The sequence below is a fragment of the Mesoplodon densirostris genome, chromosome 4, assembly GCF_025265405.1.
Source record: "Mesoplodon densirostris isolate mMesDen1 chromosome 4, mMesDen1 primary haplotype, whole genome shotgun sequence".
NCBI lineage: Eukaryota > Metazoa > Chordata > Mammalia > Artiodactyla > Ziphiidae > Mesoplodon > Mesoplodon densirostris.
The window spans coordinates 121542436-121560136 of NC_082664.1; the positions used below are offsets into that span (position 1 = coordinate 121542436).

Genomic DNA, 17701 nt, shown 5'->3' on the forward strand with positions numbered 1-17701 from the left:
GATGGGAAGAGCTATTCTTCTATCCATGGCTCATTTATTTGATGAGGCAAAACACAGAGCCACATTAGTTGCAAAGTCTGCAATAGCAAATTGAAGATCAGAGATAGTACATAGCATTCCTCTAACAGTAGCAGTGACAGGCATTTATAGTCTTTGATGTGGTTTAAAAGTACAACACCGTAGATAAGAACCACCTTTCTTGGTATTGAATGCTAGGTCATTCTGAGACCAGATTAAGAAAATACGATACAAAGAGGTAGTATGATGTTCATCAGATAGAAGAAAGTTTGAGTCCCAGATAGGATAAATTGTGAAATCTTGGGCAAGTTACTTAACCTTGTTGAGCCTTATTTTCTTTTATAAAACAGAGTAATTTCTACCCCACTTGCTTTAGACAATGATACAAGTTAAAGTGCTTTGAAGATACAAGTGATAAATGAACTCTCATAATTACAGATCCAAATAAGACCAAATTAAATTGTCCTAAAATCTGGACTTGGCTAGAATATCAATAACAAAGATCTCAACTTTGGGACCTTCTTTAAGACAACTCTCCCTCCATTCCTATGGGAGATATCAGCTTCTAAAAGTGAGATAAGTGGAAGTAATGTGAAGGAGTTTTAAGCATGAGAATGACTTTTTAAATATTTTATCTTTATAAATTGACAAAGATCTACTGAGCATTTAATATCACTGTTACAACATGAATAGCAATCTAAATTCAATGTTCAAGACACAGAAATTGGAAGTCTTCGAGAAAATGCTCTGAAGGCTTCATTAACCAAGATAATTGTTGGGGATAGTCTCATTCACAGTTCCCTGAAAAGAAACTGAACCAAACCTTGACATTTCATGTTAAGTAGGAACAGTGAATAAGGCACATACTGCAGGTGACTGTTAGGCCACCGTCTTTTTTCTTTTACCTATAAAAATAAACATAAGTAACTAATGGAATAACAAAATAAAAGTTTATTTTATTAGAATTAGGAATGTTCTTTCCCTCTGGGCAACCTGAACAGTCCAGTTACAATGAAAATCTAAGAACAGTTATTTCCACAGCACAGGGTGCTCTATGCACAAAATTACAGGGTTAGGAGCATTTTATCAATTTACCGATCTGATTGTCTCACCAACCCTCCCCCTCCCATCCCCCAAGTGCTCTATACTGGGATGTGTAGCTAAAAGATTTTGTTACATCAAGTCCTTTTCTCTCTTATGCTAAATTTCAGTTCCTAATCATGGTTGATCCACATTTTACACTGCAGATTCAACCATTTCAAATCAAGTCAGTCAGTCTTGGATCTGTTATATTTGTGTGTATGTATACACCTGTGTATTTAATATATTTATTTAAACACACATAAAACACATACAATCTGGGTCGCAGCAGATTACACAGAATTTAGAGTCTGATGATATTATATACTACTCAATTTTACCACTGTGGTTTGTATCCTGCGCTTTGGATCGACATTTTATTGTAAATCATTTAAAGTCCATCTACTGCTCAATGAATTGTTCAAATGAAGCATGCACTTTTCAGAAGACCTCAAGAAGACAGGGAGACCCTGGTGCTGACCATGAATAGAGCCCTCTGACAGAAAGACTTAGGTAGGTGAAACAGGGAAGCTGTCATACAATATGGCTTGCCTATCCCAGCTGGGGTCACTGAAGTTACTAACAATGAAAGCAATTAACTCAGGGAATTCTGTCAAATATGGAGACAGCTGTTAAAAGCTTGGAAGTGGAAAATGCCAATTTATCTTGATCCATACAAATTAGGGAATGCACTCACAATTGCTATACCCTCAGGTAATATGCCAACACTGAAACTAGAAAGCAGCTCTAAAAAGCACTGTTCCTCCATGGGTGGGGGCTGATATTATGAAGTGCACACATTGTTTTTGGATAATTGTTGTAAGGGGAGCATGTAAAAAGGATTTATGACACTCAAACTTAGATACTGCAGTTAACTGGTAAGGTTTTTTAAAAACACCACACATACACAAAACATTTTAATGGAACCACATATATCTAGATAGCAACTCTGGCTGCTTTTCAAAGTTACCAGGGAAAGGAACTTATTCAAGCTTTCTTTAAAAAAAAAAATCCTTAGTTTTGATAAATGTCTTTTAAGATTGATGCAGTCATTGAAAATAAAGTCAAATGGTTGACAGGGAAAGGGGAAGAGAAGAGAATACGGAAGAAGCAGACACTGAGTTCAGATTTGCACCTAAGGTGGCAAGAGAAGGGAGAATAAAAGGTACAGGTAAAGTTGATCCTAAAGCAACAAGTGGTTTAAGGAAGCAGCATAATATATTCAGCAAACATTCACTGATTTTTGATGGGAAAAGAATAGTTGCAAGTACATCTCATGTAACAACCTTTTCTAAAAGGAAAAGTAGGGTTGATTTAGCAAAGCCTAACTTAGGCAAAAGGCCAGAGGAAAGTGAACCTACTTCCCAATGATGTAATAAGATGTACAATGCAAGAGCAGACAAAGCTGCCTCACAAACGGTAAACACTCCCTAGGCGCAAGACATTTAGAGGAAGACAAAGAGGTCCTTCAGCCACAAGTGGTATTTAGTATTAAGACCTCAATCTAGTTGCCTAGTTCACTCTGTACTCCTGTATAAAACTGACAGATTTAGGGATGCTAATCTGTTGAAAAATACCACAGCAAGAATGGCCTAAACAGATACATAGTTAATAAAACCACCACCACCCTTTACTTTTAACATAGCTCTTAGTAGAAATTTCATAAAAATGGACATCACAGCTAAAACACATTATTAATTCTCCTATTTGCTGACAATAGAAAAGAAGCAAACAGTGGTTTCTATTTAAATGCACTAGATGGGAATATCAAGTTCTAGGGTGTTTGCCTTCAAACTGAACCCACAGCAACACACATAAGCAATTTCAGTATCTGCCATTTTTAATTCACAATCTGAAAGTAAGTGAATGGCTATTTATTTATATTTAAAGGAAAAACATTCTATCTGACACCCTAACGTAAAGAAGGGGTGAGAGAAGAGCCATAACTAAAATCTTAAAAGGCTCAAAGCAGCAATTAAGGGGAAAAATTTTTGAAATGTTTCCTCTGGATGTGACAGGAAGCCTTCAGCTATATGACACGGGCACACAAAGGCTTACGTAGATGCATGAGGCCGTGGAGAGGGATGAGGTTGGGGACTGGCTGATTCTTGAATTGCAGCAGCAAAGCTCCCTGTTGCAGCCCTTATCAGGCCATGGCATTTAGTCAGAACTTGACTTCTCTATACCCAACCAGGAGCTGGGAATTCAGGGCATGAGGCCCATGGCTAGCAACAAACATATCAAACCAGAGAGGGCAAAGTCATCTCAGGAAAGGGAAATCAAAGAGTTCTAGATAGGTCTTCCAGAGGTGCTAAACCAACACACCTTTTAGCCCAACCCTCAACCCTGGAAAGATAAAGCAAACTGAAAGAAAATGCACAGCAAAAGACATAATCTTGAAGATTTTTAAAGAATAAATATTTTTTGTAATTAAACATTATGCAAACACGTGCCACGCTTGCTTTGTCCATGCATATGCACTATATACAATTTTGAAAAATACTGTGTTGTCCTCTTGTTTTAAAAGTCATATACAAAGTTTTTTTTGTTTTTTTTTTGTTTGTTTGTTTAACCCCTCTTTCTGCCTACCCTCTTCCCCGCCCCAAGAATTTTCTTTACAAGGAACTAATCATCATTCACTCATGACCTTGGGGTATGAGAGAGAGACACTCTGCGTGTTTGGGTGTATCCGTATGTGCAGGGGAGGAAGGGGAAGAGGTCCTTTACCAAAGTACAACAAAATGGCTGGTCTGGACATGAAAAGCAGTGTCAAAGAGCTATTTTAAATTTTAACTGTACTACACTCAGGAAAAAAGAAAATGAAAAAAAGGAGTCAGCTTTGAGAATGAAGCTACGTTACAAGTTAAAGTTGGAGGGCTTTTAGTGTGTCTGTCACACTTTTGTTGGCGGCCTAGAATACTGTTGTACAATGGTTTATCTACCTTTTTTTTTATTACAATATAATTTACTTAAACTTTCCATTAACAAAACAGAGTTCTGGTCCTATAGACCAGCGGTGTCAGAATAGGCTTAGTGCCTCCTTGTTTGTATCTATTTTGTTTTGTTTGTTTTAATTGCATGAGCACTCTAGACGATAAAGTTTTCAGAGTTCATTTTATGCAGGGCCATTCTCAGTCCTCAATGTACTCCCACAGATCTTTTTCATAGCCTTCATGCACATGCTGTAACAAAACCCTTCGTCGACTCTCACAGTATCTGTAATCAAAGAGAAAAAAAAAAAACCCGTTGTCAGCCTCCAATATTAAAAAAAAAGAGGCATTTACTTATTTTTTAAGGTTCCCTACAGTTTATCCAGACTTAGAACCAAGCACCTGTTTTTTGTTGTTGTTGTTGTTTTTTTTTTTGGCTGTTCCACATGTCTTGTGGGATTTAGTTCCTTGACCAGGGATTGAACCCGGGCCCTCAGCAGTGAGAGCTGGGCGTCCTAACTACTGGACCGCCAGGGAATTCCCCCAAGCACCTGTTTTTGTTTTTAAGAGGCACATTTTCAGGTCTAGATGTAAAGACATGACTATTTCTCATTTTAAAAAGGTATTTTTTGATGTTCCCAGTTTTGGGAAATCAATTCTAGAGCAATAAAATAAAGGCCTTAGAAATCACCTGACTCAATCCTGTCATTCTACAAGTAAGTAAACAGTTTTAGGAAGAAGTAGTTTCAGGGGTTATTTATTCACATCTGTAAAACCTTAAAGTACTAGGGGCAGCTATAGCTGGCTAAGGGAAGTGAAAATGTTACTTAGGACTAAATCTCCAAGTCTTCCAAATACCCAAAGGTTTCTACTACTATTAAAAAGATATTAGTATTTGCCAGAAAACAACTGTGGGAGAAAGAGCTCCATGTTGAGAAGGCAAACATTCTGCATCTTTCACTTAAGTGGTAACATATCTTAAAGTATCATCTATCTCTAGGACAAAGTAAATTTCTCCTTAGAAAAACTCTTTAAAAAGTTTGGGTAGCTCACTTGTCAACAGCCATGATCCACAGGATCCCTAGGCTAGGGCCAGCATCATAATCTCACCCCTCATCCTAATAGCCACTTGCCCTTTTGGGGCTCCTTCTTCCTGTCAGGGCAGCAACTACATAGATAAAACTGCATGGAAGAAGCTGAATCAGCCAGTGGGATAAAAAGCTGATTTCCTCCCTATGCCTGACTAGCACTACCTGGAATCTGTTGCCCAAAGGACAGAAGCAATCTGTGAGAAACATGGCAGCTGCTCAGTTACTGAATATGCTAAACCCAAGTTTCACCATCATCTAACTTCACCACTAAGGCATACCAGACCACCGGTGGCCGACATTTTTGTTCAACAACTACTGGAGAAAACCTTACCTGTACTTATCTTGTACTTTCTGCTTTATATCCTGCAGAGAGTCTTGGGAAATATCTCGTTCAAGGTAGCCCGAGAGCACCTCTGTGGCATTCTCTAGATCTGCTTGGTTATTCTGTAAGAGGAAGAAAAATATATAGTAAATTTTGCCTTCAAAAGAAAGCTAAAAGATAAACCATCTTAGCTGCTTCCTTGATAGACTGTGGCTCAACACCAATTTTCTAATTTTCACAGGTGGTTTAACTGCACCTGTAAAGCCCTTCATCACTTTCACCCCTAACAACTTGTTTTTTCTTTTCCAGGACAATTTTTTAAACATTAAAAGAACTAAAGATTTATCCATTACCTCTGGAAGAATATTAAGGACAATCTGAAAGGACATAAGAAAAAGGTTTTGGAATCTTCCAGTTCTGAAAACTGCTATTGGCTAAAGCTTGAGGAAAAATAAGAAACCCATTATTCTTTATATCTAGCTAGATATCTACTTCTTATAAGAGAACACTGTATGGAAGATTAAAATTTTGTTATCCTTTACTACTATGGCTAGTTCTATATATTTACCCATATAAATTCCCATCTGCTAGTCACTGTTATTACCCAGCCATCTATCAACATCAATGTTGCATGCATCAATTTTTAATGAGCATCTCTACTTGAAAAACCTCTACTGCTAAAAGCCCCCCTTTTAATCATTACTTCTCCACAAAAGGCAAGCACCATATTAACTTCTAATACCATGTATTAGTTTTGCCTGAATAAAGACTTTGAAAGAACTTATGACGTGCTAGGTGTTACATAAGCATTATACATGGATTGTCTCACTTAAACCTCTTAACATTTATAGAAAAATTATCCCCATGCTAAAATAGAGATATAGACGAGGTTAAGTAATTTGCTTCAAGTCAACAGACCTAAAAAGTGATGAAGTCAAGATTCAAATTCAGGACTAATTCCAGAGCCTGCACACTAAATCACTAGCTGGCTAAACCACATCAATTTGAACGTAGTTTACAGCAAGAAATCTAAATTTCTTGTATCTTCCTAATAAACATGGAACTTTTCTTTTTTAATTTTTTTAATTTTTATTCATTTTATTTATCTTTGGCTGTGTTGGGTCTTCGTTGCTGAGCACGGGGCTCTCTCCAGTTGTGGCAAGCAGGGGCCACTCCTCGCCACGGTGTGCAGGCTCCTCATTGCAGTGGCCTCCCTGGTTGCAGAGCACGGGCTCTAGGCACACAGGCTTCAGTAGTTGTGGCACGCGGGCTCTAGAGTGCAGGCTCAGTAGTTGTGGTGCACAGGCCCAGTTGCTCTGCAGCATGTGTGATCCTCCCAGACCAGGGATCAAACCCGTGTCCCCTGCACTGGCAGGCAGATTCCTATCCACTGCGCCACCAGGGAAGCCCTTAACACTAAACTTTTAATCCACATTTTTGGGCAGAGAGTAAACTTTAAAACTCTATATATCTAATCTATGAAAGGCAAGTAGTCCTATGACACACAGGTGTTTTTCCCCACTCAGTAACTATTCCTACCTCAAAGATAATGGACTGGTTATTCTTTTTGAGGTAGAAAGCGAAGACATAAGTGTACATGAGTGTGGCACGACACTGGCAGAGGACATCAACTGCTTTCTTCAGGAACTGCACCTCAATCCAGGACATGTTGTGCTGTTGCATCTCTTCCATTTTCTGCTTCACCTGAGCATATAGTTTGTGCTCAAAGCGTAGACTCTGCATGTGGTTCATATAGCGATTACAGTAGAACAGGTACCTCTGAAGGGCTGCCCTAGATCGCTGTCCCATTAAGAAAAATTAAGGTCACATAATTATAACAAATGTATTATATATACACAAAAGCTGATATCATATTTACTGATGAAACGGTATAGGAATTTAGGCTAAAATCGGGAACAAAGAGACATCTACTGCTACCTTTGTTATTTAATATTTTTTACATGTCCTATAGCTGTACTTTCCAATACAGCAGCCACTAGTCACAGGTGGCTATTAAATTAAAGTAAAAAATTCAGTTCCTCAGTGTTCAACAGCCATATCACAGTCAGTGCCTACCACATTAGATAGTAGTAATAAAGAACATTTCCATCATTACAGAATGTTCTACTGGATAGCTCTGTTCTGCGGTATGTAATAAGGTACATCAATATTTTAAAGTAGAAAACAAAAGAGAGGCAACCAGACATCATATAACACCTAATATAATGCAACAGAAACTATACAGTACCACCAGTTAAGTGTTCTGTGTTCTTTCCACACCCTTCCCCAAATCAAGTCTGAATTCAATTATCTAGAATTAACCACCAGTTTCAGGAAATTCAGGGACAGAAGAACCTATTAAATAAAACCAGGGAGCTGCAATCAGCAAATCCAGAATGTGTTAAATTCTACAAGAAAAATAACTTAGCTTCCTCAACAAACAAATGGCAAGGGAAGAAAAAAAAAACAAAAAAATGAAAGGACCTATAGATTAGAGGACCACATCCAACTTGTGCACCTGTATGGACCCTGATTTAAACCAACTATAAAAGAAAGTTTATGAGATAAGTGGGGACATTTGAACACTGGATAGTTGATGATATTAACAAAGTACTGCTTTAAGTATATAATACAGTATAATTATAAAATAATATATAATAAATATATATACAAACATAACTATGGTACTACAGTTTTATGAAGAGTCTTTTAAAGTACATGAAGTATTACAAAAATATAAATATATATATATAAAATATCAGGTCTAAATTTGTTTTATATTATTTATCATACTGCAAAAAGAATTCACATAGGTCTCTCCCATTATACTGAAAATCTCTAGAGGAGATACAGTTTTAAAACAGTAATCTTGGGGGAATTCCCTGGTGGCCCAGTAGTGGTTAGCACTCTGTTCTCACTGCCAAGGGCCCAGTTCCAATCCCTGGTCAGGGAACTAAGATCCCACAAGCCTTGAGGCCCAGCTGGCCAAAAAAATAAAAAAGTAATCTTGTTATCTCTAGCACCTAATATGCAGAAAATGATAAATGCTTGTTAAATGCAACCACCATGAAAGGGTTTCTTACCATACATACATATTTCTTTTCTTTTACTATCACCTCCTCTTCCTCTCCTCATGCCTTAAAGCCTACTAAGAGCACAGATACTACTAGGCCCTATGCTTGGTCTCTTGCTTACAAATACTATCTCTGAACCACATAACTAGCCAATCACATGATCCAGTATCATACAACATTGAAACATCTCAAAAAACCTACACAAGCCATATTATTTCAGCAGTCAGGTAGGTATTAAATCAATGCTTACACGATGGAAAATTATTCCAATTATATCTAAAAATATAATATGTAGAAAATAAGCTGCTTGGCATTTTATCTCCCCCCAAAGCACTAATATTTTTAAGCCTGTCAAATTCCCAAGATGAAATGGAAAACCTAAAACACATATTAAAATGTATGTTACAGGACTTAATGTGACCAGCATTTGATTTAATGTGACCAACAATTCTCAAACAGCTTGCATCACTAAAATACCTTTAAAATTCAACATGAAAGAAAACCCACACCAACACTGCAAATAAGACCCAATTTTAATCAAATGCCAGAATCTGGATTGAGAAATGCAATCAGTATCCTGAAAACACTTTGGAAAAGCAAACAAAACAACAACCTGACTGCTTAGAACAGGGGTAGGCAAACTCTGGCCTGTGAGTGAAATCCAGCTGCTGCCTATTTTTTGTAAACTAAGTTAACTTGGAACACTGCCATGCCCACTCTTTTAAGTCTATGGTTGAGTCAGCATTTCAAGAGCAGGGACAGAACTGAGTAATTGTAACAGAGACTATATAGTCAGCAAAGCTGAAAATATTTACTATCTGGCAACTCACAGGTCTAGTAGATAAGAAAATTCAGGGAATTCCCTGGTGGGGGAACTAAGATCCCACAAGCCTTGAGGCCCAGCTGGCCAAAAAAAAAAAAGTAAGCTTGTTATCTCTAGCACCTAATTTGAAAAGAAAGTCAGTCTAGTAGATAAGAAAATTCAGGGAATTCCCTGGTGGTCCAGTGATAAGGACTCTCACTGCCAGGGGCCTGGGTTCGATCCCTGGTTAGGAAACTAAGATCCTGCAAGCTGCAGAGTGCAGCCAAAAAAATAAATAAAAATAAAAATAAAAATAAGAAAGAAAAGAAAATTCAAATGTCCACCTCTGTCATAACTGTGGCATAGTATATTAAGTCAACAACTTTCTACAACACAGGTAACATCCTTCCAAGGCACTCAAAGTACCATCTATGTTCTTTCTGTATTGTGTGCCAACCTTCTAGTACTTTTTAAGAACTATAACTCCCAGAAAACACTAGGCCTGAGTATGGAAGTAGGGGAAGTGAGGAAAGAATATGCTAGATGTGTGCAATGGTGTGCTCCATTCTGGGAGGTATGGCTCCCACTTAAATAAACAAACAAATACAGGCACTCTATGAAATTTTTCCCTGTACACCCACAGGATCAGAAGATTCTAGTTTAGTCCAAAAGAAATGAGCTAGAAAAATAATGCATTCTAGCATCTATGATCTACACATTAGCAGGGCTTAGAAGCTATATGCCCAATAATCCACCCTCCCTGTGGACCTCAGAAAGGGATTCTACCAGCACCCAAATGCAGACCAGGTAAGGCCAAGGATAACCCATATACTTTTTGTTGTCAGCAAATACCATATCTGGCTAGATCTAACTAGACTACTCTTCATTCAGGATAAGTAAAAACTAAAAGTCTAACATGGTTATTAGGAAAAATGTAATGCAGCATAAGAGAAAAATAACAGTTCTTTATGGACTCAAAAAAAATATTATCAAAATTAGAAGAAAATTTTAGGAAAATTTATGGTCTCTCCAGCAGAATTTAAGACAATTGTGACTGCTTACAACAAAAGCAGAAAGCCATGAGGGCTAAGATTTAAAAACAAACAAACAAACCCAAAACAGAAGGAAATGCAATGACAAACTGAGCTAAATAAAATGCAACACTAGAATCGATTCCAAATGGGAGGTAGGAAACGCATGACTGTCATTGTAGAGTTTTGTATATAAAGATTACACGGGGTGATATTTCTCAAACTGGAGTCTAAGGATGCTAGACAAAACTGGAGTAGGGGTGCCAAATAATCTGGTTTAAACAGACCATGGAATGTTTAAATATTAAAAATCTGATAATAACCTAAAGAAAACACAAACACTCCAGACCATATGAATGAACTTATGAGAATCAACATTTTCAGGTCTTACATTTGTGAAATGGCTAAAACTGGCATTAAGCAGGATTACTTTAACTGCACCAGAGTTGAGAATAATAAGTGATAAAAGAATATATTAATGATAAATTCTGATCAAATCAAATTTTGACGCACTGTAGGGGTGAACGTACAATAGGTGAGATATAGAAAACTGGTGGGAGAACAAATTATCACATGGCACTTAGTAGTATGGGTAACCCTAAATTTAAAAAACCTGGTCTGACAACAGTCTATCAACAGTAATTTAATTTCAGCAAATAACTTATCTGTCAAATTAGTTTTAACTTAAGTTCCACTGGTTTTGTGGTCTTCTTGGTTGGTTGTATAGTTGCTTAAGAGTTTACAGCTGGTTTTATGTTTAAACATATTTAAGCCGTATTATAATAAATATAATTTAAATCAACATTGGAATTTGTGGGGGGGTTTTTTCCTCCTTTAAAAGGATAACAAATATTGTGAAAGTCTGTAATATGACTGCCTAGGTTATATAAATATATTCCTTTGTATTTATGGTAATTTAAATTATAATAAATTTTAAAGAAGCATTTAAAAAGTGAAACAATAACAAACAGGTTTTGTTTTGGATTGCATCCTGGCAAGACAAGCCATTTAAAAAGATTTCTGGGGGGCAACTGGGGAATTTCAACACAGAACAGATGAATGTAAAGAATGATTAAATTCCAGGATTCTACTATTATGACAGAATTATCAGGCTGAAAGGAACTAAAAGTGTTACCGAATCTAATCCACACCTAGGGTTTGAATCCCTTCTACTACAATAGTGGGTTATTTCCCTATCCAGTAGGAGGGAAATCCCTACCTCCTGAGACAGTTCATTCCAAATCAGCTCACTGAAAATCATTAGAGCTTCTTGATGAACAATGAGATAATTAATTAATTAAAAGAAGTAAGACTGCATATAAATTGCAGCAGTGCCATTTAACAAATACTGTTCTTTAGTCTCCTTGCTGGGAAGGGGAAGTCTTGATACTGAAGACTACTGAAACCTGAAAGTGTGCTAGATTAATTTTTAAAAATGCAAACAAACTTATAAATAGGAGTACTCCTGATATGCATTTTGCATAATATCCCCTCTCTACAGGTACACAGATACCCAGTATTTACTGGAATGTCATTTCAGCAAATCTTTCAGAACTGAACACTCCAGCTAAATCATTCCCTAATCAACATAAAATGCATATTATTCCTGTTCAACTGTTTGAAAATAAATGACTTACCTCCTGTGCATCTCTTGCTGCCTTTGCATCATCCTCATTATAGCGGTTACAGTTGTACCTTAAAGTAAGTGAAGAGGATTCCATAAAGCCATAAATCAATGAAAAGGGAACAAATCACAGAATATTAGCCTGGATTTAGAGATTACCTAGAACCAATACTCTCCTTTACACAGATAAACTGAGGCACAAAAAAACAAACAAACACCCCTAGTGTTTGAATCCTTTCCATAATAGTGTGTCAGTTCTCTACTAGTAATAGGCAGTTAGTTCTCCACCTCCTGAGGCAGTCCATTCAAATCAGCTTACCGATAATCATTAGAAAACACTGTTATTCTAGAACTTCCACTTACCAACTGTAGTTTGAACTTCTAATTCAATTTTTGAAGAAAGAGATCACCTCATCTCCTAGGTTGTCTGTTATTTAGCCAAATATTCCCAGTTTTTCCAGAATTACTCACCTTCTTATCTTCACTTGTATACATCAAAGAAAACCAACAGCTGACAGACTGCTATGTAACAGGTGCTGTGCTATGTGCTTTATATGCTATTACAGTTTACAAGAATCACTGAATCTTCCTAGAGAGGTCAGCTCAGAGTGGAGATGTATAAAACTGGCACTTCCCTTGTTCCTCTGTTTTCTTTTATGGGAACCTACATTACAGGAGCAGCTGATGTTTACTGAGTGTTAACTACATACCATCCACTTACTAAGGACTTCAACTGTACTATCACGTTTAATCCCCTCAAGCACCTTATGAAATATTATCCTCATCGAGCAGATGAAGAGAAGATAAGCAACATATTTAAGGTCACAAAAATAGAGCTTCAGAGATGGAAACTAAACTTATGCCCATCTGGCAACTGAGGCCCATGCTCTTAACTAGTGAGTTCAAGTCTTCAGAGTCTTTTAACAGTAATCTTCTCAGAAGAATTTTGAATTTAATGTAAATCTTGTTAAACTGCATTCATTATTCCAGCTTGCCAAGTCCTTCAGGATTATAATGGTTTATATAGTCAATATCCCTCTTCGATGTTACCCCAAAATGTATACAAGATTCTTACACTAGTTCAAGAAAATCATCAGTACAACTGACCAGAAAAGCAGTATATAGTTGATGTGAATAAAAAAATGAGGACAAAGCCTTTCAGCAAACCTTTAAAGCGTTCCACTAGAAGGCACAAACCTATTATCTGTACTCCAAGAAATGGTCATTCAATTAATCCCAAACCTCCCTGTCTGTATTCACAGCCTAGGCCACAAACCTCTCAGTCCACAATGAAATACCTTGCTGAAATCTACCAAACATTCCTTAATCCATCAACCTAATAATACCATTTGATTCTGGAATTTCACATAAGAGAAAAACTAAGTTATACAGTTCATATGCAGCTTGTGGAATCAGAAATTTTGGAAATTTGGGATTACATTCTCTCTGCTCCCAATCTCTGGTACCTTTCCATTTTCCGTAAGTACTCAGAAATAACCAACAATGGCTCACTGATCTCATCTTGAAGTTTTTAAAGTAACCCAGACCACAAATCACCTGAGTCAGGAGACTTATTAATTTTCTCCCAGCCTGGGTTATAATCCTCTTTTACCAATAATTACTCTACTCAAGTTAGCCCAAAGACTGCCTCTTCTTGCCCTCTACTGGTCAACTATTAACACCTCTTCTTTCTATCTGATACATCCTTTTATACTTTCCTTTTGATATTTTTAGATACTTTTAAGCCTCAACTCATTCTGGGCTTTAATCTGCCAACATTAAGCACTTTAAGGCCAAGAAAGCAAGCAGGGTCCATCTATACTTCTAACTCAGATGACTGATAGTGCTACTTGGAATGCTTTTTTGAAGATTTCTGAGGCACTTTCAGATTTAAACAAGAAAGCACAGCATGATATACCTGCAATGTTAAAGACACAGGCAACATTTCTGACACCTCTGGTCCAGGCCATTCTTCATTCTTCTGTATCCATCATTTGTTTGTACCCTTTCCATTTTTCAATACAGCTCATTGAAAATTTGAGTTGTGATAAGAGATTTCCTTACACACACACAAAGTCTCTTTAATATCTCTTCTTTCTTATTCCCTCTCCCCTTCACTAGGCTTGTTTAAATAAATTCAAGTGAATTTAGTTTCCAGGAACACTCTAATATTCCAGTTTGACCTCCTAAAACCTAGAGTACCTATACCCCAAATACCTTTCCTTGGCTCTCACAGTGGTAAAATCACTTTCTTTACTTCTATCTAAGCAATTAGTTTTTACCTGGTTCAGAATTAATTTCAGACAAATAATCCCTCTTACTATTCCTCTAATTAATGAATCTAAAAGGGAAGACTTGCCACTGTCTTAAGTTCAGATCCTCCTCATCTTGTCTTGAACTTGCAATTTCTTCCCCTCCCACCCACGCTCTACAAAGCAGTCACGATGTCCAGATAACGTATGTAAGTAAAGCACGTAAAACAGAACCTTCTCATCTGAACTACAGATCTAATCTTGTCACTCCCAGTTAAAATCCTTCTGATAATGTCCAAACTACTTTAGGTCCCAGCCTACTTTCTCTTTTCCTATTCCCCACAATTTGAGTGGCCAACACCAATAGGAGACAGGCAAGTAACACAAATGAATGAAACAGGCAATTTGAATACTATAACACCGAGAAATATTTCCACTTTTACCATTTTCTCATTTTGAGAAAAATGCATCAAGGCATCCTCAATCTAACTTGTATTTTTCCCAAATTGATAAGAAACGTACTTGGAACAAACGTATGTATTGCTACCAAATGTGACTAGTGCCATCATGATATATGAAAATGCCAATAAGCTCCGGTCTTGGGAAAACAAACTGCAAAGTAAAGGCTTCATCTCGATTCCAGGTAATTTCTGCCAAACAGAAATGCAGGCCTGTTCCTATGTTTCAAAGCAAGGCTAAAAATCTAGATTGCATTGGGCAATTTTTCCAATTTTTAAAGTTGGAACAAATGTTTTGTCTAATGGCGGTGCAGGGTAACTAAAACACAACTGTGGAAGGAGTTTTGCCAAGTCTCTTAGTTTTCAACTATTATCTAGAAAGACATATTAGACAATGCAACTCTTTTCTGGATAAGTCATGTACTTTCACATGATTCTACCATTGTTCATGCAGCTCTTTTTGCCCTGAATGTTTTTCCTACCACTTTTTAAACAAATGAACCCTTAGTCCTCCTTGAAGTTCAACTCAACTGTTACATGATCTGTGAGATAAGCCTTATTAATCCCTCTCTCTGGATATCTTGCATATACTTTTAACACTGATCACACACTGTATTCATTTATCTAGATGGTGATTTCCATGAGGTAGAAACCTTATTCATAATATGTGGCAGATATATCACATACTTATGTGAACATGTTCTTCCCTTCATTTCCCCAACCTACCAGGCAGATCCATGTGGTTCCCAAGGGCCAAGACACACCCAGCAAAACTCTGCTTTACAGTTCTGGTTACGACAGACCATGTGATTACAACCGCCATCCTTCTCAATTGTGACATGGCATTTGGGACATTCCTATGAAGAGAAACTATAAAGTTGGTGTCAATGCTACACTGAGGAGAAGCCAGTTTTAGATTTGGTTCATTTTTAAATACCACATTTATTGTGATTAACACATGTAAAGCACTCAGTGTCAAACACTTAACAAGTCCCATTGAAAATGAGTTGTTATTATTACTGGCTATTAAGATGGTTAACAACTTAAGGATCTGTTTTAGTGGGGTTGGGAGAAAAAAACATTTTAGGTACTTTTAACCAAACACATACTAATAATAGTTTTATGGGAGGTTAAACATTTTCTCCATGTAAATATAATATATGCTTCTAGTGTCATCTAGAAATAATCATTGAGTACTTCCTGTATCCCACACACTGTTCTCAGTGTTTTATATGCATTAACTCATAATCTTTATAGTGGCCCTACTCCTATTTCCATTTGTCAGATGAATAAACTAAGAAAATTTTAAAGAAACTAGTCCAAGGTCACACAGGTAGCAAATGGTAGAGTCAGGATACAAACCCAAGCAATGTGGCCTCAGGAATCAGGCAAGCAAGATTGGTAAATTCTTTCTGTGGCTACTCAATTTCCCAACTTTCTTGTGGTCCATTTACAATTGTGCTACAGAGATCACTTTTCTTTTTTCCAAGACTGTATCATTTTCTCGGTTGCTAATAAGCCAAAGTTATTACCCTGCAGGCATGTTTTTTTTTCTCTTGAAAAATCTAGAAAATTAAACTTACTCATTTTTTTTTTTTTTTTTTTTTTTTTTTTTCGATACGCGGGCCTCTCACTGCTGTGGCCTCTCCCCGTTGCGGAGCACAGGCTCCGGACGCGCAGGCTCAGCGGCCATGGCTCACGGGCCCAGCCGCTCCGCGGCATGTGGGATCTTCCCGGACCGGGGCACGAACCCGTGTCCCCTGCATCGGCAGGCGGACTCTCAACCACTGCGCCACCAGGGAAGCCCACTCATTATTTTTAATAAAACTATAAGATGTAAAGCTTGGATTTTGTTGTACATTTTTGTATCTGACATCTGTTACTCCCATAACCGGGCGAGAGTATCACCCATTATATTACTTGCAATTCAGCTACTGTGAACAGACTACACTACCCATAAACTATAGTAATTCAATAGGTCAATACAGCAATATTTAATTATACATTTTCAATCAAATTTTTGAAGTCACTCACATAAAAAATACTACATTTTCCCAAAGAAGCAAATTCCAGGCCTAATATATCTGTTTCATTCTATATTTCTTAGCTATAATTAACTAATTAGTATTAATTTCTTAATATACCAACAATCTGCAAATCCTTTAAAAAAGCTAATAACAAAAATAAGCTTCTGAAATGTCTCAGGAGAAAAACTCCTCAGTTTCATCTCAAAACTGCCAAGTAGATAAACCTGTTATTACAAATTGCCATTCTTGCTTAATAATCTACCTTCTAAACAAACTCAAAACATATTCAAGCCTATATTCCCTATTTTAAACATCTTGGGGATTTAGAGTATTTGGGGATTTTTCTAGATGCAGAAAGAGAGCTACAGTTTAATCAAACTACTTAGGGAAAATATAACTGCCCTATTCTAAATACTAGTTTGAAAGCAGATTCTGGGATTTCAATGAACATTTCTGGTGGGGAAATCTTCAATTTTTGAAAAAGAATGCTTGGCTACCAGGAAAGTTTTAAAAAATAACAAAAGCAACCACTTCCTGACATTATAGTTAGGTTTTTTTGAGTGCCATAAGGTATGTTTATCATGATGGTTTTAGAGAGTACAGAAATATCAACTTCAAAACTACATTCCTCAAAGATGTGGGCATTTGTTTTATGCCACAGGACTCACTGTTTTACTGCTAATGCTTTCTGGGAGATAGAAATGTATACATATATTTTAATCTTTTTGGGTAGAGCAGGGTACTAATGGTATAAAATCATGTGCTGGACTTCATCATTTAAGCACTCATTCTTATCACTATCCTGAGATTGAGTGATGGAAGAGTGCAAAGCTGTAACTAACTCTGGTCAAACAACTCAATATTCTTTAAAACATCATCTTCATATGTGAAAGACAATAATTAAAATGAATAGCTCATGAATAACCCTATTATCCATCACTCAAGTCACTTCCTATACGAATAGGATGTAAGATTGAATGTTTACACAATTT

The 17701-nt window shown here is 36.9% G+C and overlaps 1 protein-coding gene across 1 annotated transcript in view; it reads right to left on the reverse strand.

The window, feature by feature from the left end:
• Positions 1 to 953: 953 nt before the first annotated feature.
• Positions 954 to 17701, reverse strand: part of ARIH1 (ariadne RBR E3 ubiquitin protein ligase 1) — a 122807-nt gene continuing 106059 nt past the window's right edge. Inside the window, exons 10-14 of the mRNA XM_060097039.1 lie at positions 15409 to 15539; positions 11986 to 12043; positions 6981 to 7241; positions 5451 to 5563; positions 954 to 4314 (exon numbers count right to left, since the gene is read on the reverse strand). Of these exons, the coding sequence (XP_059953022.1) occupies positions 4230 to 4314; positions 5451 to 5563; positions 6981 to 7241; positions 11986 to 12043; positions 15409 to 15539 (648 nt within the window). The 3' untranslated portion in view covers positions 954 to 4229. The remainder of the gene's footprint in view (positions 4315 to 5450; positions 5564 to 6980; positions 7242 to 11985; positions 12044 to 15408; positions 15540 to 17701) is intronic.